This window comes from Culex quinquefasciatus, chromosome 3, assembly GCF_015732765.1.
Source record: "Culex quinquefasciatus strain JHB chromosome 3, VPISU_Cqui_1.0_pri_paternal, whole genome shotgun sequence".
NCBI lineage: Eukaryota > Metazoa > Arthropoda > Insecta > Diptera > Culicidae > Culex > Culex quinquefasciatus.
In genome coordinates this window covers 188,068,317-188,088,801 of record NC_051863.1, presented here as the reverse complement: position 1 = coordinate 188,088,801, position 20,485 = coordinate 188,068,317, and the positions used below count along the sequence as shown (strand labels likewise).

Genomic DNA, 20,485 nt, shown 5'->3' with positions numbered 1-20,485 from the left:
TGATCATGAACTCCACCAGCGCGGAATTTGTGTTGGTACACGTGTGCTCTGGGGGTGTGTGAGGACGCTTTGGTTATAAGTATAACCGCGGCGTCGCGTGAACCGCCAGAACCCATTCAGTGACCAACCGAAGAACATCGCCAACGCAACTACTTCCGAAGGGTGAGAGAGTTAAGTGGAGGCTCGTGCGAAAAAGTGTCTAAGTGCTGGACAATTTCACAACATCGGTCAATTAAAGTTGGGAAAAGGGGTTTGAGTTGTGAGGAGAAAGTGCGTTCGGACCGATTTCGCGCAGCAAAGTTCCCGCGAGGTTCAACCTGGCCTATTACCGGACTACCGGAACGTATCAAGCATCGAAAATGGTCATTAAAACATCGGATTCGGCAGCCACCATGGAGTCCAAGGTCGGCTTCAAGACGGTCGGAATTGGGGCCAGCGTCCGGACGACGCTGGTGAGCGCCCTGTCGGAAGGTCGCACCGTAATTGGGATGGCCAACGCAATCCAGCAGCTGCGGGAGGACCCCCAGCAGTTTGTGTTTTGCTTTATGGCCCCGTCGGAGCACGATAGCGGATCGCACATGCAGGAGGTTCTGCTGGAGGCGTTTTGCTTCGAGCACGACATCTACATCATTAAGGTAGGTCTATAATTAGCACCCTCCCAAATGTTGAGGAATTCCAATCTAATCAGCATGACTTTCTGTTTCGCTTCCAGGTTGACAGTGCAGAAAAGCTAAGTCGATTAGTTCAGTCCAACGAGTTGGCCTGGTGTGCTCTGATTCAGAAGCCCCCGAGGAAGGAATCCCGCAGCGAAAACATCCTGATAGACCACTGTGAGCTGTACTGGGATGAACCAGCGAAACCCGTAATCAAATTGCCGGAAAAATGAACGAACTAAAAACTGGTGAAAAAATCAAACTGAGCTGAAAATAAAACTCCTGAAACAAACGATTCAGCGAGTAAAGAAAAACAGTGTTACAGAACAAAGTGACTCTAACGTGAAGTGGTTTGCCTACGAGCGGACATTGTTCTACTAAAATAACGGGAATCGACGATATAATGGGCACTCAGACGGTGCAATATATAAATAGTTTCAATAGCTTCTGATAAGATAAGCATATCTTTGAAAACGATTCTCAAACATTGTCAGCTGGAGCGACGCGTGAGCCGTCGTCGGGAACGAAACCAGGAAGTGGTACTTTAGAAGACATCTGTGACAAGTTTTGACAGTGATTGTTTTGATGTGTTACTATTATTATTATGACAGATTGTAATTATTTGTTAATATAATAGTAGTAAAGATAATTCTAACCCTAACCTAAGCATACGATTAATCGATTGATTACTCACGGCAACCAATAGTGGTGTAATTTGTACGGTATCCTCAAATAACCGATGAATAAAAACTCTGAGAAAAGGTGTAAAAATAAAACTCTCTGCTCACTTCAGTTATATCACATCACATCACACCACTCTCACTCAGCTGTTGCCGTCGTTAGCAATGAAATGCATGGAAGGAGAGAGCGAGAACCCATGTGGTAAATTTATTGAACGGGCTCGGAGATTCATTCACGGCTTGTACGATTTTTTCTGATGTTGTATGCAAGCTGTGTTCTAGTGTTGAAAGCGTTGAAATGTATTAAATATTTTATGAAAAAAGTATTTAAAAGTGTATTTTACACCTGCCCAGTTGTTTTGCAATCATTAGTTTTCATAATATCGAAGTAGGAGAAATTCTCGTTTTTTTGGCATGTTAAGCACTCGCTGCTAACTCCATCCAATTTGCTGATTTTCACTATTTTAACAACTAATTTTGCAAAACTTTTGGTAGATTTTTTTTTTTAAATTTTTTTTCTGTTTAGATAATTTTACACAAGTTTACGTATTTCACATTGAAAATCCAAGAAATCATCGATTGAAAATTGAGGCCCAACAATAGTGTCAGGATTTTTGCGAGTTGTATTCCTGTTTTCTGTTTCCTTCACAACCAACTTTATTTGCATCCATTGTGAAAAATGCCTTATTTACAGCTGAAACAAAACTCTGTACTGCACTTACAAAACTACTGTTAGTCGATAAACTTAAGAAACAAACTGAATTGAATTGAAAATTGAAAACTTATTAAAACTCATAGCACTTTTCAATGAACAGCCTCTAAATTGGAGACTTGTATGAAAAAAACTTATGATGCAATATGACTTATTTAGGCATACGGAATTGATGGACAAAGCATCAAGACAAAAAAAAAATACTATGAGAAGTCGATTTGCGAAATTCTAGAGACTTGCTCAAATATGATGTTGAATGCGAGAAATGTCATATTGCATGCAAGCTTTTTAGTTTGGGTGTTGTAAAATTATCTGATAGTAAAAAACATTTTTTAGAAGTCAGGTCTAACGGTTCAAAACGTCAAACTTGATTTGTTGAGTGTCCAAATCGCAAAAGGCGGCTAGACAAAAAAAAAATAACAAAAAATATTATTTTGTTAAAATGCTAATTTTGCGCATTTTTTTCTTTATTTCATATTTTCTTCTTAAAAACTGCTTGCAAAACAAAAATCTGATTTCAAGCCTAGTTTTTGACTTTTTTAATCAAAATTATCACATAATACTTTTTTCATTATTGGATTCCAGATATGCCACTGTCAATAAATCGCAAAATATCGTAAAATATCGTAAAATGTATGATTCAATTCAATTCATTTCAGTTTTATTGGTAAATAATCAAGTTACAATAAGTTAGTTTTAAGTACATTACAGAGTTTTTGAGTTCATTTCAGCGCTGTTTTGCATCATAATTCGTTTTTGAGCAATTGGAAATGTTAAATAAGGCATAATCAAAAGTAAGAAAAGTTCAAGAAAAAAAAAACTTGCTAAATTACTATAATCTATGATAATATTTATTTTCTTCAAGTTTAACGCCTTTTTCGAGCCGTGGTAAAAAAGTCTAAATTATAAAAAATCCTGATTCAAAGTGCAATGTATTCTAAATAGTTTTAAATCAATTGTACAAGTACAAAAAATGGTTTTTTTAAGAGGGAGGGGACAAAAACTTTAAAAAATATTGGCATTAAACACCCAAAACTAGTGCGTCCATCCCGGGAATTCCCGGGATTTTTCCAAAACCGGAAATTCCTGAATCCCGGGACTTTTATATTTTGTCGTGGGAATTCCCGAAATTGGAAAAAAAACATTTCAGCTTACACATTTAATTATATTCATCAAACAATTAATTAAGACAGCTTTTAAGCCAAATTTGTTGGATGATGTTTTTATTTTTTTATTGATGTATACTAAATTACTTTAATCTATTATAATATTTATTTTCTTCAAGTTAAACGCCTTTTTCGAGCCGTGATAAAAAAATCTAAATTATACAAAATCCTGGTTTAAAGTGCAATGTATTCTAAATAGTTTTAAATCAATTGTACAAGTACAAAAAATGGATTTTTTTTAAGAGGGAGGGGACAGAACATAAAAAAAAAATATTGGCCTTAAACACCCAAAACTAGTGCGTCCATCCCGGGAATTCCCGGGTTTTTTCCAAAACCGGAAATTCCTGAATCCCGGGACTTTTATATTATGTCCTGGGAATTCCCGAAATTGAAAAAAAAAACATTTTTGGTCTGTTAATTCAGCTTACTCATTTAATTATATTCATCAAACAATTAATTAAGACAGCTTTTAAGCCAAATTTGTTGGATGATGTTTCTATTTTTTTTATTGATGTCGGTAATAACAAAAACAGAATAAAAAAATAGTATGCCAATGTCCAAATTAATTGCTCTAAAATCTCCTGTACCTATTCAGACTGTAGTCCTTATTTTTCCCAGTTGGCGGCATTGACTCAAAGATAATTTGTAAAATATTTGTTATAAAAAATATGAAATTTTAAACTTTCCTACATTGTAAAATTAATTTATTAAGCTTTTCTTTGGCTTTTCTAGTCATGTCATAAATTAATTGAAAAACAAGTTTATTTATTAGAGACTTATTGAATTTGAATAACGTTGGATTAAAAATTGTGGTGTATTGAAAATCCAAAGCAGAACAAAGAACTTTTTTTTTGTTTCTGTTAAGCTATCGAAAAACTTCTATCCTTGTTAAGATTGAAATGTAAATTATAACCAAGTAATAGTACCGAGGTAATTTTATGAGTTTAAGCTTCAAAAACATAACAAATGCAATAAAAACTAGGATGTTTAGACTGTTTCAAAAATTTCCCGGGATCCCAGGAATTCTCGGGATTTAGAAAATATTGTCGCGTTTTCCGGGAAATTCAAAACCCGGAAAAAATGGACGCCCTGCCCAAAACTTTTAATATAAAAACTCGTATTGTCAGCTGTAAGTAGAAAATTGTTCAAACAATTCGAAAATGAAGTCCGTTTCTTGTTTCGAGCTTTTCTCATTATGAAAATCAAGATTTTGTCCAAAATAAAAATTGGGGATGATTGTCGTTCCTTTGGAGAATTACTTGTTTTTGTTGTGCTCACTTTTTTCCGTGCATGTCCATCGTCGGCGTCGTCGTCGGTACACTCAAACCCCGATGGTTTGACACCAACTGTTGTCAAACGAACGGGGTCACTTTTTAATTTGACACCTCTTTTACACGGAGTTCACACACACTACCAAACGTTTGTTTTGATAGTATGCATTAACGCCGTGTAAAAAGTGACAGTTCGTCACTTTTTAGTTTGACTTTGACCAACCAACGGGGTATAAACTAAAATAGTGTCAAATGAAAAACTGACCAACCACCGGTGGTTGAGTGTAGTGGGTGGTGAGATTGTTGGCTGATGTTGCTGTGTCACCGGTTGATGGATTTTTGCCGGAAGTACCTGAACGTTGTCTGGATCCTCGTAGGTAGCTGGTATGTTTCAAGCAATGGTCACAATTCACAATTATCACTGTGATTTTGGATACGCCTAAGATAAGATACGTAGTTTTACTCCAATTCACGACCCTTTTCCACTAAAAATTAACTCTTCGCGACAACTTCCCAGAATCTTGACGAGTCTTATTTTTTGTTTATTTTCTTAGCGAGCGTTGACAGTTCTGTTGGAATCGTCCGATTACACCGCTGGCTTTGCACCGTACGGAAGTGTGGCCAACTCAGTGGTCGTAACAAACATGGAATGTGATATTGAAACATTTAAAACAACATCAGTTTTTTCTGCATCTTCTTTCAACTGTTCGGTAAAAAATTAACTCTATCAAACTGTATGTATAAAAGATCTTAACACTAAAGATATGAGCATTGAATACAATCTACCCTTTGTATGTTGGTGTGAACTATGAACTGCGTACGCGACATGAACCTTAAAAATCTCACAAAATATGCTTTCGAGTATTTTACGTTTCGACTTTAAAATATGCTTCTTTTTTTCGTTAAATCTGCTCTTCTCATGCTAAAATTTCAATCCAAACAATGAAAATACGTTCAAACTTGCATAATTTTTCTCTTTCTGATGTTAACTTTATACACTCCGTTCGGCGCGCAACAAACGAACGGACATTTTTAAATACTTTTGCTTTACAATTTGGTCACAATTGGGAAACGCTGCGCAAAAACGCCGCAAACATTCTCACGAAATGATACAATTTTTATTGTCTTTCTCATAAGGTCCGACGCCGCCTCCTCCCCCTGCATTCGGTGGCACGCCGAGCTGTTTCCGCTTCCGGGCGCACGCGATCGAGTTGTTTGGCATGTAGTGGATGCGCGTTCCGCCGTAGGTCCGCCGCATGGGCAGCTCGTACACGGTGTCGTCGGCGCTCGAAGAGCTGGACGAACAGGTCGAGCAGACGGACCGCACGTCCGAGTCGTCCTCGTCGCCGATGGCCGGGGCTTCGTGCTCGTGCACGTGGCGTGGCCTCCGCCGGGGCGATCTTCGGGTGGAGGAGGTGGAAGAGGATCGTTCGTGGTGGCCGCCATGGCGGTCGTGACGATCGTACGACGACGAGTACTCGGACGAGGAACGGTGGCTGTGGTTGTGGTGGCTGCTCGATTTTCGTCGCGATTTGGACGATTTCGAGCGGGACGAGCTGGAGGAGGACCGGCTGCCGTAGCTTTTGGACCGAGGGAGGGAGTCCTGGAAGTCGCCCTCGAAGCGGACTTCTTTCTTAATAACTGAAAAAGAGTGAAAAGAAAATTTGTAAAAGTAAGTTATAAAGACAACATCGTTTAATGTCTCACCTATTGGCGGCGGAGTTGGCAGTTCGACGATCGAGTGCGACGCGTCGGACGCATTCTGGATGCCATCGTCCAGCGGGTCTATTGCACTTGCTTTGTCCATCGGGCTAATGTCGTCGTACGGTTCCAGCTGCTGCTGCTGGAACTGCATCTGCTGCTGCTGGGTCAGCTCGGGCATCGATGAGGTCAGCGAGGGGTTCATTTTGGCTATTCCGGCGTGGACGATTCCGGTTCCGGACCCGGAGATCTGCTCGTGCCGATTGTCCTGCCAATTGTCCAGACTGAGGCTTAGGGTGAGGTCGGTCAGATCCAGCGGTTGCCGGCTGCGGTCTTTGTGGAGTAACCGGTTAAGCTCCGGTGAACACTGCGGGATTCGGCGTTGACTCGAGGAGTTGAGGATTGGTGGCAGGGACTCGTGTTGGCTCGCGTTGGAGTAGTGATCCACAAAGTCACCGGGTTCCGTGCAGGGTCGGGACGAGATGGGCGAAGTGGCCCCACTGCCACCGGTTCCGGTGTAGGTTTGTACATTGTCGTTGTCGACCGAGGTTGAGTAGTTGGTGGCCACCTCACTGGCCATCGTAGACGCCTCCAGCTGGAACTGCAGCTGCTGCTGAATCGGACTGGATCGAACCGAAGACTGCTGCTGCTGTTGGTTCTGCTTGGCCGGACTCGAGTGCGGCGTACTTCGCTCACTGATCGGACTCTGCAGCGGTTCCGGGGACTTTGGCAAATGCGGTGAATAATCCGGCAACAGCAGTTCATCGGTGACATTACGCCGAATCGACCTAGTTCGGTTCCCAGATCCCGGCAGCATCATCGTCGCAACGCAGTTGTTCATCGGAAGGCCGGAAGATGCCTCCGACGGTGTGGGAGGTTCGCCCTTGCTGCACGCTATCGAGCAGTAAATCTCCCCTCGTCGGGGCAGGAATGGCCGTCCCAGCAGGGAACAGCGGCAGGTGCTGCACGCGAAGCAGTTGTCTGTGGCGTGCCAGTGTTGGCCGTCGTGGCTCATCTGGCCCTGGTCCACGCCGATGGGTTCGCTGCAAAAGTCGCAATACTCGGCGAACATGGCGTCGAAGCAGTGCAGGCAGTATGGCTTACCGTCGCGCATTATGTAGCTGTAAAAGGTGACAAAATACCATTAGGCTTTTTACTATACAGCAATCTATATAATTTTTTGAATCAAGATTCAACCCAAATATCGTGAGCGGGTTCGGATTTAACCAAGTTCTACGAATAATCTCTGCGGTAAATTTAACGCAGTAGGCCTGGCAGCTTTAGCGTTATGATGTTTTTTAACCCTTTCAAATCTGATTAAATAATTTGTTCAGAGTTGCCGATGGAAAAATGATTCTTATGGCCATACGAAATTTATATGCCCATTACATATTGCTATTTTTGTTTTGCCTGAAAGGATCCAGTATTTGTAATTTCAATGGGGTTATTTTGTCAAACTGAATGCATATTGGTAAAAATCTTGTTTGAATTTAATTTTGGTTGTATTTGGTCAAGAAACTCACGGCAATTTCACAGCTTGAGTTTCATACAAAAATCTATCACCCGAAATTAGTCTTCCAGATTTTAAGAAGATAGTTGTGCATAAAAGACGTAATAATAATAGATGTTCTTACCGTTGTCCCCCGAGCTGCTTATCGCACTCGAAACAGGCAAAATGCTTAATGTGCCACGCCCGTCCCTCCGCCTCCGTGCACTCGTCCGCCAAGATGATCTGCCAAAGAGAATTAATGTTGTTAATAAAAAAACAGTGTTACAAATCACCCCTAAAGGTGTTTCCATTTCCGTACCTCGTCACATGCCGAGCAGCGTGGCTTGAGGGTCTCCGCGTGGTGCCGACCGCAGTACAGGCGGCCCTCGCGGTGGAAGTAGATCAGATCGACGAGCAGTTCCTTGCACACCGAGCACACGAAGCAGGCCGGATGCCAGCAGGTGCCCGCGTCGAACCGGGACGCCGTCACTCCCATGTCGCCGGACGAGATGCATTCGCCACACTGCGCGGGGAGAAAGCAAATAACATCGTTATGTTTAAATAATGATTACGAAAATACAAGTGGAGTTGATTTAAATGAAATCGAAATACATTTTCCTAATTCGAATTTAATTTTTTATTCGTTTGAACTAATTTTAGGCAATATATTCATTATAAAATGAAAAAAAAAATGAAAATTAAATTATAATGCATTTTAACATCCAGTTTTAAAGAGTTGAATTCATAACTAGTATTAAAATTATTTATTTTTAAATACTTTGTATATATCCCACATACCACAATCGTGATTCAATCCAGATTTGAAGGTAATAAACATAACATTTACAAGTTGAACTGAGAAATCAAGGATTGCAATTAGAAATTCACACATTTTGTTGCTCTGAATCTCGTCTATCCAAAACTACTCGAAAATATCAAAATATTAGGCTGCAACGTCGCTCAATCTGCTGTCCCAATTCGCCCCATGTGTTCCGTTTCGCCTCAGGTGACGGAAAACATGCAACTACTTAAGCGAGCCTGTTGATGATCAGATGAATTTTCAAAATTAAAGAATACTTTTAAAATATGTTTGTTGACGATGTGCAAAATTAATTTAATCGTCAAAAATGTCAGAGGTTGGTTTGAGCATGAGCATGAGCATGAGCATGGTTGACTGCCAATGAGCTGCTACTCCGTTATTGACAGATCAGCTGAAGTTAAACAATGAATCAAAAATGATCAGTGGGAGCCAACCATCCGTTCACTGTTTAACCTCTGAAGATCCCTACTTTATTAGTCAATACCGGCGCCCTCCCAAGAAGCCTGCAGTTCAACGAAAGGGAGGAATGTTAGTCCGATAGTTGAAGTTGCAGACTCATCAAGCACACAGTTTTTCGCTATATACTTGTTGATACCGCTTGAGACCGTTGAATCCACAGCATCTCCTTCAAGCATCACGTGATTATTTTTTTTTTTGGGTTAGTAGGATAAGGAATTGGCTTTTCGATGCCTCCCGAGCTACGTTGCTATGGGGAGGACTTTCATAACAGACCCGTCGGTGAGCCTTCCGAGCAACGATGCTATGGAAAGGTCGTTTTGGTTAACACACAAAGTCACTTACACACAATTATTTCACTCCACTATTAATTAATCCAAAATGTCAGTGCGTCTTTCGATCATTATATAGAAATGGCTTTTTCCCCATTAAAAAATAAAAACTTATTCAAAACATTATATACAATTTACCCGACGCTGTGCCTTCCGATCAACGATGATATAGGAAGGGCTTTGAAAATCACAAAACAATTAACTAAGATCTCAAAAAAAAAAATCAAAAAAAAAACACCAATTACTCAACGAAAATTACCCTCAAGACACAAATAATTCAGTAAGTCGTGCTATTATTCGATCACCACAATCACTCACTCCATACACAAAAGCACACAAAAGAAATGAAAATGAGCATGCAAAAACAAGACAACGCTTCCCCGTGGTCAGCGCACTAATGATGCCATTATTTAATTATAATAACCACGCACCCAAGCACACAAACAGCGACACAAAAGAAATGAAAATGAGCATGCAAAAACAAGACAACGCGTCCCCTTGGTCAGCACACTAATGATGCCATTCTCGTCAAAAATGTCAGAGGTTGGTTTGAGCACAAACTCAAGCTTTTTTAAATCTGTTTTCAGGACGTTAAAATATACGGGTAATTCTCTACCAACTCACAAGAAATCGGGAAAAGTTGCCCCGACCCCTCTTCGATTTGCGTGAAACTTTGTCCTAAGGGGTAACTTTTGTACCTGATCACGAATCCGAGGTGTTTTTAATAATTTGCAGCCTTTTTCATTTTAAAATTTCGTGTTTTTCTAACTTTGCAGGGTTATTTTTGAAGTGTAATAATGTTCTACAAAATTGTAGAGCAGACAATTACAAAAAAATTGATATATAGACATAACGGGTTTGCTCATAAACATCACGAGTTTTCGCGATTTTACGAAAAAAATGTTTTGAAAAAGTTACTTTTTGCGTTTCTCTTTGTTTCGTCGTCCGTGTCTGTCGCGGGTGACCATGAACGGCCATGATCGATGACGACCAACTTTTTCAAAACTTTTTTTCGTAAAATCGTGATAACTCGTGATTTTTATTAGCAAACCCCTTATGTCTATATATCAAAATTTTTGTAATTGTCTGCTCTAAACAAAGTGTGCAAAGTTAGAAAAAACACGAAATTTTAAAATGAAAAATTTTGTTCTAAATGAAAAAATGACCCTTCTGGGTCAATGTAGATTCGAAAAGTACATTAAATTTCCCATAAAATGACATGTTCCAAAAATTTTTACTGTCAAGTAACGGAAAATGGGAGAATTTTTAAAACTTTTTCAGTATTTTTTTTCGATGAAAAATACGTTTTTTTCGGAATTCTGAGTACGCCTTCAAATCGGGCGTCTAATTTTACATAAAAGTTCCTTTGACACCAAATTTCTATCTCATCATCGTTTCAGGCTGCAAATTATTAAAAAACACCTCTTTTTTCGCATGTTCAAAAATGGAAGGGGTCGTACCGCCCCTCCGTCACGAGATATCAAAAAACGGACCTCGGATTCGGGATCAGGGACAAAAGTTACCCCTTAGGACAAAGTTTCACGCAAATCGAAGAGGGGTCGGGGCAACTGCAGTGTGAGTTGGCGGAGAATTACCCATACATTTTCAACTTTTAACAAAATAAATTTGAAGACATTTGGTTGTATCATTGCCGAGATACATCTATATGAAGTTAGAATTTTCAAAAAAACGGCCTTGACCAAATCGGCTCAAAATTTTAGTAAAGACTCGTTAAACCGGATCTGTGTGCATGACAAAGGCTGATTTTCAAAAAAAAAATATTTAAAAAAATATAAAAATATTTTTTTATTTGGCATGCACACGGGATATGTCTTGCGAGTCTTCACCCCAAATTTCAGCCAATTTGGTCTATCCCATCTCCAGATATCGTGGCACCCGTATATCAACTCGGTGTTCAGAGAAAAACGCTCGCAAAGTTTGACAGTTCTAAATCGTCTGTATCTTACTTTAATCATAAAATATCTTCATGAAACTTTCGGGAGTGATTGAAAATCATCTTTTAACTTGATTTGATAAATTTTCTGTAATATAAAATGTTGTGATTTTCTACATTTCCTTAACCCTCTTAAATCCAGATTTTATTTCGATTACTTTTTTTATTTTGAGCAACATTTGTTCTACAAAAAACTATGCTTCTCATGTGAAACTTTTTCGGTAAATTCATAATTCATTTTGCATTGATGGTTTTAAAACTAGGTTTGTTTTTGATATTTTTGAACATTTTTTTACTGCCTCCTATCATTTTCTTTTCTCATTTTTTTTCTGAAATCTTTTTATTTTTTTTGTTGGTTTTTCAATTTAACTGAAAAAAAAAACTTTTTTTAAGTCTCATAAAAATTGTAAAATTCAAAAAAAAATTCTTTAACCAAAATGTAATTCTTTTTCTAAAAAAATGGCATCACGCTCACGTTAAAGAAAAACAAATGTGTGATTTTTTTTAAATTATAAACGGTCTTTGATTTTTGTTGATGTTTAGAATTGATGATGAAATCATAAAAAAACATGTATTTTGTTACACTAAATGATCTTTGCTAATAACAACATTGTTTTTTGCATCTCGGGCCTCATTAAAAAGAAAAAGAATTATAAAATTTTGAGAAATAAATTCTCACAATTGTTCTATCAAGTGAAAATTTTTCTACAACAAAAATGTATATTATGATAACAATTTAATGTGTAACATTGGCATGGCTCTGCTTATGAAACCATACTTATTTCTTATTGGTCTTAAAAATTTACAAGTATGTAAACATTAAAAGAAATTACAATTTAAGCAGATTAATTAAAAAAAAGAAAACATGGAAAATAATATTTTGATTTTGCAAATTCTGAATCAGGATTGGTTTTATTTTGTTTTTCATTTATGCTTTCATATGTAGAAGTTATCTAGAATTTCGCAAAAATAAACAATCCTGATTGTGATTTCAAATTTGTTTAAATTGTGTGAAAGCCATTTAGCACCACGAGTTTCTTCATAGAAGTTTACATACAAATTTGGGTGCTGTCTTGAAAAGTGCTTTGAAAAACATTCGAAAATCTGTATCTCGAGAAGGGATTTTCTGATGGATTTGGAGCCTGAAACAAAGTTGTAAGTTATGATAAGGACTGTTAAAACACAAACAATTGCACTCCAAAAAATACATGTTTTTTTACTTAGAGCTTAAGAGTAGATATGGCGGATTTTTTGTTCTTAGCCATGTTATGTTTTTTTTGTTGATAATTAGTGTTTTTTGGAAAGAGTCCAAATGCACACAATAAAATAACGAAAAAGATTTTGAAATGTAGAAATGAATTGACAGTTTTTAAAAAAAAAACCGTTTTATGGTGAAATTATTCAACAAAATTGTCTTTTTTTAAATTAAAAATAAACAGTGTCCATCCTTGAACATGTCTAGAAAAATATATTCGTGAAGTTGAGAAAGTTCTAAAATACAGACATGCCTCGGTTTTGCACCGTTCAGCTGCCTCGGCCCAGTGCTTAACTGAAGCACAGAGCTTATAGGTGTTTGGCTATATGGGAGACATTGGCTTTAATCGTACGAAAAATCATGCAAACATCAATAAATTATAGTGTTTGGGAATCGGGATGATGTCAGCTATCCATTAAAATTATTATTTCATGAAAATTTTAACAAAAATACGTATTTTTCCTGTATTTTGAAAATGCATTTTTTTCTCAAAAGAATCCAAAAATGTATTGTTGTTGGAATATGGGTATCAAATGATCAGGTTTTTTCATACATTTCGGATATAATAACAACATTTTTAGAATATACTCAAAATTTTCACAAAACTACGTTTTTTTTCGAAAGAAATACTCAAAATTTCAATTTTTACAATATGGGTATCAAACGATAGGGATTTTTTCACAAATTTCGAATGTAATAACAACATTTTTAGAAAATACTCAAAATTTTCACAAAACTACGTATTTCCGAATAAAATACTCAAAATTTCAATTTTTACAATATGGGTATAAAACGATCGGGATTTTTTCATACATTTCGAATGTGATAACAACATTTTTAGAAAATACTCTAATTTTCCACAAAACTACGTAGTTGCGAATAAAATACTCAAAATTTCCGTTTTTACAATGTGGGTATCAAACGATCGGGATTTTTTCATTCATTTCGAATGTAATAACAATATTTTTTTGAAAATACTCAAAATTTTCACAAAACTACGTATTTTTGTAAAACTTTTCAAAATTTCAGTTTTTACAATGTGGGTGTCAAATAATCAAATCATTTTTTTTTCAAAAATACGTAGTTTTGTGAAAATTTTGAGAAATTTGATTTTTTTAGTAACTTTCGAAATGTATGAAAAAATCCCGATCATTTGATACCCACATTGCAAAAACGGATATTTTTAATACTTTTTTTGAAAATACGTAGTTTTGTGAAAATTTTGAGTTTTTTCAAAACATATTGTTATTACATTCGAAATATATGAAAAAATCCCGATCGTTCGACACCCACATCGTAAAAACGGAAATTGTGAGTATTTTTTTTTTAAATACGTAGTTTTGTGAAAATTTTTAGTATTTAAAAAAAAATTTATTACATTCGAAATGTATGAAAAAATCCCGATCGTTTGATACCCATAATGTAAGAATTTAAATTTGGAGTTTTTTTTTTCAAAAAGAAGTAGTTTTGTGAAATTTTTTAGTATTTTCTAAAAATGTTATTATTACATCCAAAATGTATGAAAAAACCTGATCATTTGATACCCATATTGCAATAACAATATACTTTTGGTTTCTTTAGAGAAAAAAAATGCATTTTCGAAATACAGGAAAAATACGTATTTTTGTTAAAAAATTTCATGAAATAATAATTTTAATGAATAGCTGACATCATCCCGATTTCAAAACACTATAATTTTTTGATGTTTGCATGATTTTTCGTACGATTAAAGCCAATGTCTCCCATATAGCCAAAATCCCATTAGCTTTGTGCCTCGGTTATGCACGCCTCGGTTTTGCATCCCCCATATGCGGTGCGTAACCGAGGCATGACTGTATGCTTTTTTAGGCATTGTTGGACAAAACTTCGATTTGCAAAGTTTTAGTGAATCGCTCATGTTTTAGTAAAATAAATTATAAATAATAAGATAAAAGACAAAAGAAAAAACAAACAAACAGAAAAAGAGTACAAATATGTAGCTTACCCCGTCGCAGATCTGATTGTTGGCCAGCTGCTTGACGGTGCCCCTGCCGAGGGCTTCCCGCTTCCGTTGGGCCGAGAACAGCTTCAGCTCTTTGCGCTCTTCATCGGTCAGTGAATGGCAGTATCGCACCTGTGGAGAAGGAGAAAATAAGTGAAATAATAGGAAAATCGGAAAAAGGTAAATAAACCACAGTGGATGAAATGCAGCAAAACGCAAGGAAGAGGTGTTGTTTGTTCAACAACTCCGAGAAGAAAAAAAAAAACGCTAAAGTGACGCGAAATAACAAAATAACAAAAACCGATTGGAAAATATTTGCTTTTCCTCTGTGCAAACTCAGCGTGGACGCGCAGCCGCAAGCCCGCAGGGGGTTGTGTTTGTTGTAGGTACGTGGAATTGTTTGCACTTTTGCTTTGCTTTAGATTGGTTTGCAACGCGATGAACTGAGAAGAGGTTTCGCGCCCTCCCGATGGACAAGTCTATTGATGGCAGGGTGATGATTTGACTTGGGAAATAAAGTTTTACAAATATTTATAAGAAAATTGAATGTAGCAATATTTTTAGAGTGGAGAATGTAATTTTGTTTACTTTAATCTTCATTATAAAAATACAGATTTTGTAATTTATTAATTTTAAATTATTACCATGCCCCATCGCTTCAGAAACCAATCCCACAGGAGAAGCGCCCAGTGGCATTCCAAGCCGAACGAGAAAGGAGGAGCACCCTCAACGAACCTTAACGGACCCTCGCGAATGGCGCGAAACAACAACTTCACTTCTTCAACTCGCCGCAGCCACGCCAAACTGAATTAATTATATTTTTATTATATATTTTCCTTGTGTCTGGAGTCCAGACCAGACTCTTACCTCATTATCGTGTGGTGGAAGCTGCTGGAGAAGCTGCCGAACCCGGTGCCGCTCGCCGATGCTGTTGACGTACGGCACCTTGTCCTCCGGGACGGCCGAGAAGTACAGGTGGACCTGGGGGTGGGAGTAGAGGAGAGGGTGAAGAATTGCGTGATTAGAAACACATTCCTTGAGAAAACGTGATTGACGGGATGCGATTGAATTCAGCGGCGGCTGGTCTTATCAGAACAAGATGCTGTATTATGCAAATCACGAGGACCATGGGATCAGAGGATCCAAGCCTGCTGTAATTTGTACCATCGGTTTGTAGTTGATATCGGGCAGATGGCAATGTTGCAAGTTTATTTCTGTTCGATATTTAAAAAAAAGTAGGTTAATGTGTCTGCTGAAAAACGTGCATGGGAACAAATTGAACTTATTTTATCTCAAGAACGGTTCTTTTAATAAGATGCTACAAGCTATTGAATGCTGAAGTCGATACCGTGTTTTAAATTTAATATTTGTTGGTTGGATGTGGGGGAAGGGAAGCTTGAAATAAAAAAAATCCTCGTGATTTATGGATGGCCCCTGTGTAGAATGATAAATCTTGAATAGATTCCAATTCAAAAAGTGTATGATTATTGAACTATTTTTTTTGCTGTTTTAATAAATTTTAAGGGTTTTTACTTTTACTAGCAAAAATGGCTTAAAATTTTAATTTTTTTTGCGATATTTCAACCATGAAATAAAAAAAAAAATCTAAAAAATCAATATTTTCAAGTTTTATTTTTATTTCTTCAAGGATATATTCAATTTAAATAAACGCATAAGAAACTTATAAATGTTTTTCTGTTCATTTGTATTCAACTCTTTTTTCATTTGCATAACATTTTTACGAAACGAGAATTTACATTTTCTGATGTTATTATCCATCAAATAATTGAAAAATATTAATTATGAAAAGAATAGAAAGAAATGTAATAAAAAAACGTCTTCAATGAATTCGAAATTATAACATTAAGAAAAACGTTACTTTAAAATTTACCTGTTGGTGGATGGTGCCTTCATTATTTAGAAAATATATTTTATTTTGTTTTATAAAAATTCACTAAAAATTTCTTTTTAGCAAACTTAATCGTTTTTATGTTTATAATTAAAATAAAATAAAATTTAAAAAAAAACTTGAAGGTGTTCCTTATTTAAACAGATAAATGAATAAAATAAAAAAAAGTTTCTGTGTATTATAAAGCCGTTGCAAATATTTTCAATGTTTATGTCGCCCAGGGGGCAAAAAAATATTTTTTCAAAAAACTTCAAAATTTTAATTAAATGTTAAATTATCTAAAATCAGTCTAAAATGCATTTTTCTGCATTGATAATCATATTTAGCATGTTTGGGCTGGATTGAAAATATTTTGAATTTTTATTATATTCCAATGCACAGCACCACAAAAACTTTTATTTTCGTAAAAAAATAAAAATTTCCTCAATACTTAGATATTTTAGAAACTAATGATTGCAAAACAACTGAACAGGTGTATAATGCATTTTAAAGCACTTTTTTTATTCAAATGTTCAAACCATGGCTCGTAAATTAAATTTTTAAACTTTGGTCAGAGGCAAGGGTTATAAACTTCAAAAAATATTTGCAACGGCTTAATCAGTTCCTTTAAAAACTGGAAAAAAACTGTTGTAAAGTTGGTTTTTATTGAACATTTAACCTTTTTTCAAAAACGAAAATGTTTTTACTGTTTCTCAGGAGTATTACAGTATGGCCCATAAAAACTGCGACATGTATATTTTTTCACAGAAAAGTGGTTCCAGTTTAAAATGTTTTTAACAAACTGATTTTTTTAGTGTTTTTTTCGATGAAAAATACGTTTATTCGGAATTCTGAGTACGCCATCAAATCGGGCGTCTAATTTTACACTAAAGTCCCTTTGACACCAAATTTCTATCTCATCACCCATTGTTATCCGAGCATTCGTTGGTGAAGGTTGTCTGAATCAACATGACTCGTCGCGTCCCGGCGCAAAACGCCGGCAATATTGCCCTACCTGCGGCTCAAGCAGGCAAAAAAGTGGGAATTTCCAAAAGGAAGGTTGAGGCCTCAACTGATGGCCAAAAACCGGGAATTTCCAAAAGGAAGGTGCTTTTGGAAGTGACATCGAACAGCAAAAAGACGAAAAAGAGCGACGGTACTGTACCGATGGATGAGGAGGAGGAGAACTCTTCATCGCACGAGGAGCAGCTTTTGAAGAACAACAAGTTCGCTGGACTGCCTGACGAGGACCAGGTAGCGGAAGCAAAGGAGAATGAAGTGAAACAGCGAAAGGAGAAACTGCCTCCTTTTATGTGAGGCAATCAGCAGCAACGATCGACTTTCGAGCGGGGCTGGTTGAACTCATCAAGTCTGGGAAAGTCCAAGGCAACATTCGTCTGTGTCAGGACGGATTTAAGGTGCTGGTGCAATCCAGGCAGCACTATCAACTGGTCAAGGATTACTTGACCGAAAACGAGGCGGAGTACTTTACCCATGATGTCGTCATGGATAAGCCGTTCAAAATCGTCGTCAGAGGTCTGTACGACATGCCAGTGGAGGAATTAGCTGCCGAGCTAAAAGTTTTGAAACTGGATGTGTTGGCCGTGCACAAAATGAGCCGACGCAACAAAGACATCAAGTACCGTGACCAGCTCTACCTGCTGCATTTGGCTAAGGGATCGACGACGCTTCCTGAGCTGAAGGCAATCCGAGCGGTTTTCAACATTATCGTGTCGTGGGAGCGATACCGACCAGTGCATCGTGACGTCACACAATGCTTCAACTGCCTGGGCTTCGGGCACGGAGGTAAGAACTGCCACCTGAAGCGTCGTTGCGCCAAATGTGGTACTGATGCGCACATCACATCCCAGTGCATCCAAGATTCGCTGGTGAAGTGCCTCAACTGCAACGGTGAGCATTCGTCAACCGACCGAAAGTGCCCCAAGAGAGCTGAGTTCGTGAAAATTCGGCAGCAAGCATCGACGAAGAATCAGCCTCAGCGTCGTAGAACTCCTCCAGCCCTGGTGGAGCAAAATTTTCCACCTCTTCAACCGCGACGCCAGGTCCCGAACTTGGCACCGTTGCCGTTGGATCCCAGGAAGAGAGCTGAGATGAATCATCCACGGCCGGGTTCCAGCCAGGAGCCGAGACCGCCACCACCGGGCTTCAGCCAGGAGCCAAGACCAACCCAAGAACCAGCAGTTGAGGAAAATGGTAATGATCTTTACACCTCAACCGAACTCCTCAATATTTTCAAACAGATGTCCGCTGCACTGCGTGGATGCAAAACCAAGACCCAGCAGATTGAAGTGCTGACCTCGTTCGTCATCCAGTATGGATCGTAGGTCCCTCAAGCTGCTGAATTGGAACGCTTGCTCCATTAGGAGGAAGAACTTAGAGCTGGTGGATTTTCTTCGCGAGAAGGAGATCGACGTAGCTGCCATCACGGAAACTCATCTGAAGCCCGGTGAAAAAGTTTATCTGCAAAACTACAAGATCGCGACGCAGCTCGACAGGACCACCTCTGGAGGAGGAGGTGTGCTTGTCGCTGTTCATCGTGATCTCAAGCCACGCCGGCTGCCACACTTTAAGCTGGACATCATCGAGGCCGTTGGAGTGGAAATTCCCACTTCGGTTGGCCCAGTACTCTTCATTGCTGCATACTGCCCACGTCAGGTGAATGCCAGAGATGGTTCAGCAGCAAAACTGAAGAGCGATATCCAGAAGCTGACACGGCGGAGCGCAAAGTACATCATCGCTGGTGACCTCAACGCGAAGCATGAAGTTTGGGGCAACAGCAGGAGGAATCGGAACGGAGTGATTCTGCACAACGATCTGCAAAACGGATACTACAACGTTGTGAGTCCGGATCGTCCAACGAGGGTGGCTCGGTCTGGGAATCACTCAATCATCGACTTCTTCATTACCAATATGGCTGAGAACGTGGCTCATCCTGAGGTGTTTGAAGAGTTGAGTTCTGATCACTATCCGGTGGTTGTGGAGGTTGGAGCTTCCGTTACTCCGCAGCGGCAACCAACCCGGAAAGATTACCACAACGTTGACTGGCAGCAGTTTCAGCAAGTGGTAGACAGCAACATCGACTATGATCAACACCCGGAAACTTCTGCTGATATTGATCGTTCGCTGGAGGTGATCCAGCAGGCTATCAACCAAGCAGAGGCTGCCAACGTTCGGGAGGTTCCTGTTAATTTTAAGGTAACTGATATTGACGTAGATACTAAACACTTGATTAGACTTAGGAATGTTTATAGGAGACAATATCAACGGACTGGGGACTATGACAAAAGATTTCAGTGAACAATTTGAACAAAATCATACAAGACCGACTTGACAATATCAGAAATCAAGAATTTTCAAAACATGTAAGCCAGCTTGGGAATTATTCAAAACCATTTTGGAAACTTTCAAAAGTTCTTAAAAACAAACCAAAGCCTATTCCTCCTCTTATTGTTGAGGATTCTCCTTTGATTACATCCGAGGAAAAGGCAAATGCACTTGGGCTTCATTTTGTTAGTTCACATAATCTTGGCGCTTCCATGACCAGCCGTAAAGAAACATCAGTTGCCAATAGTATTTCAACAATCAATGACTCTACCTTTGAATTTCCTGCAGATTCCCATGTTTCTGGTGAGGAAGTCAAAGTTGCAGTTAAACAAATGAAAAATATGAAAGCTCCTGGCTTTGATAACATTTTAATCTAGTGTTGAAAAAACAGAGTGATCAGTTCTTTCAACATCTAGCCAATATTTTCAATAAATGTTTGCAACTTGGTTACTTCCCCACCAATTGGAAGCTGGGCAAAGTCATACCAATTTTGAAGCCTCAAAAGATCCAACATCGCCAACAAGTTATCGTCCCATTAGTCTTTTGAGTAGTCTGTCCAAACTCTTTGAGAAGGTCATCTATTCAAGGCTTTTGGATTTTACCAACGATAATAATATAATTTTGAATGAGCAGTTTGGCTTCCGAAAGGGCATAATACTGCTCATCAGCTTACGAGAGTAACTAAAATCATCAAGCAGAACAAGCTTGAGTCTAAATCAACTGCTATGGCTTTGTTGGATGTTGAGAAGGCTTTTGACAATGTTTGGCATGATGGTTTGATA

At 38.3% G+C, this 20,485-nt stretch overlaps 3 protein-coding genes across 11 annotated transcripts in view; 1 reads left to right on the top strand and 2 right to left on the bottom strand.

Moving 5' to 3' along the window:
* Positions 1-5,023, bottom strand: part of LOC6045533 (electron transfer flavoprotein beta subunit lysine methyltransferase) — a 38,567-nt gene extending 33,544 nt beyond the window's left edge. For 2 of the 3 annotated variants that reach the window (XM_038263432.1, XM_038263437.1), the window contains exon 1: positions 4,835-5,023. The gene's annotated coding sequence lies outside the window, so the exon portion shown is untranslated. Of the gene's footprint in view, positions 1-1,347; positions 1,483-4,834 lie in introns of those variants that run through there. The other variant, XM_038263433.1, reaches the window with a different exon arrangement.
* LOC119769797 lies at positions 95-1,429 on the top strand. The gene is made up of 2 exons (XM_038263438.1): positions 95-635; positions 713-1,429. The coding sequence occupies exons 1-2, from the start codon at positions 360-362 to the stop codon at positions 884-886; spliced, it is 450 nt and encodes a 149-aa protein (XP_038119366.1). The 5' UTR covers positions 95-359; the 3' UTR covers positions 887-1,429.
* A 138-nt stretch (positions 5,024-5,161) lies between the features above and the next one.
* Positions 5,162-20,485, bottom strand: part of LOC6045537 (protein prickle) — a 143,943-nt gene continuing 128,619 nt past the window's right edge. For all 7 annotated transcript variants that reach the window (XM_038262894.1, XM_038262893.1, XM_038262895.1 and 4 more), the window contains exons 4-9: positions 15,338-15,451; positions 14,474-14,602; positions 7,992-8,195; positions 7,818-7,915; positions 6,190-7,304; positions 5,162-6,123 (exon numbers count right to left, since the gene is read on the bottom strand). In XM_038262894.1, coding sequence (XP_038118822.1) covers positions 5,582-6,123; positions 6,190-7,304; positions 7,818-7,915; positions 7,992-8,195; positions 14,474-14,602; positions 15,338-15,451 — 2,202 coding nt within the window. In that variant the 3' untranslated portion in view covers positions 5,162-5,581. The remainder of the gene's footprint in view (positions 6,124-6,189; positions 7,305-7,817; positions 7,916-7,991; positions 8,196-14,473; positions 14,603-15,337; positions 15,452-20,485) is intronic.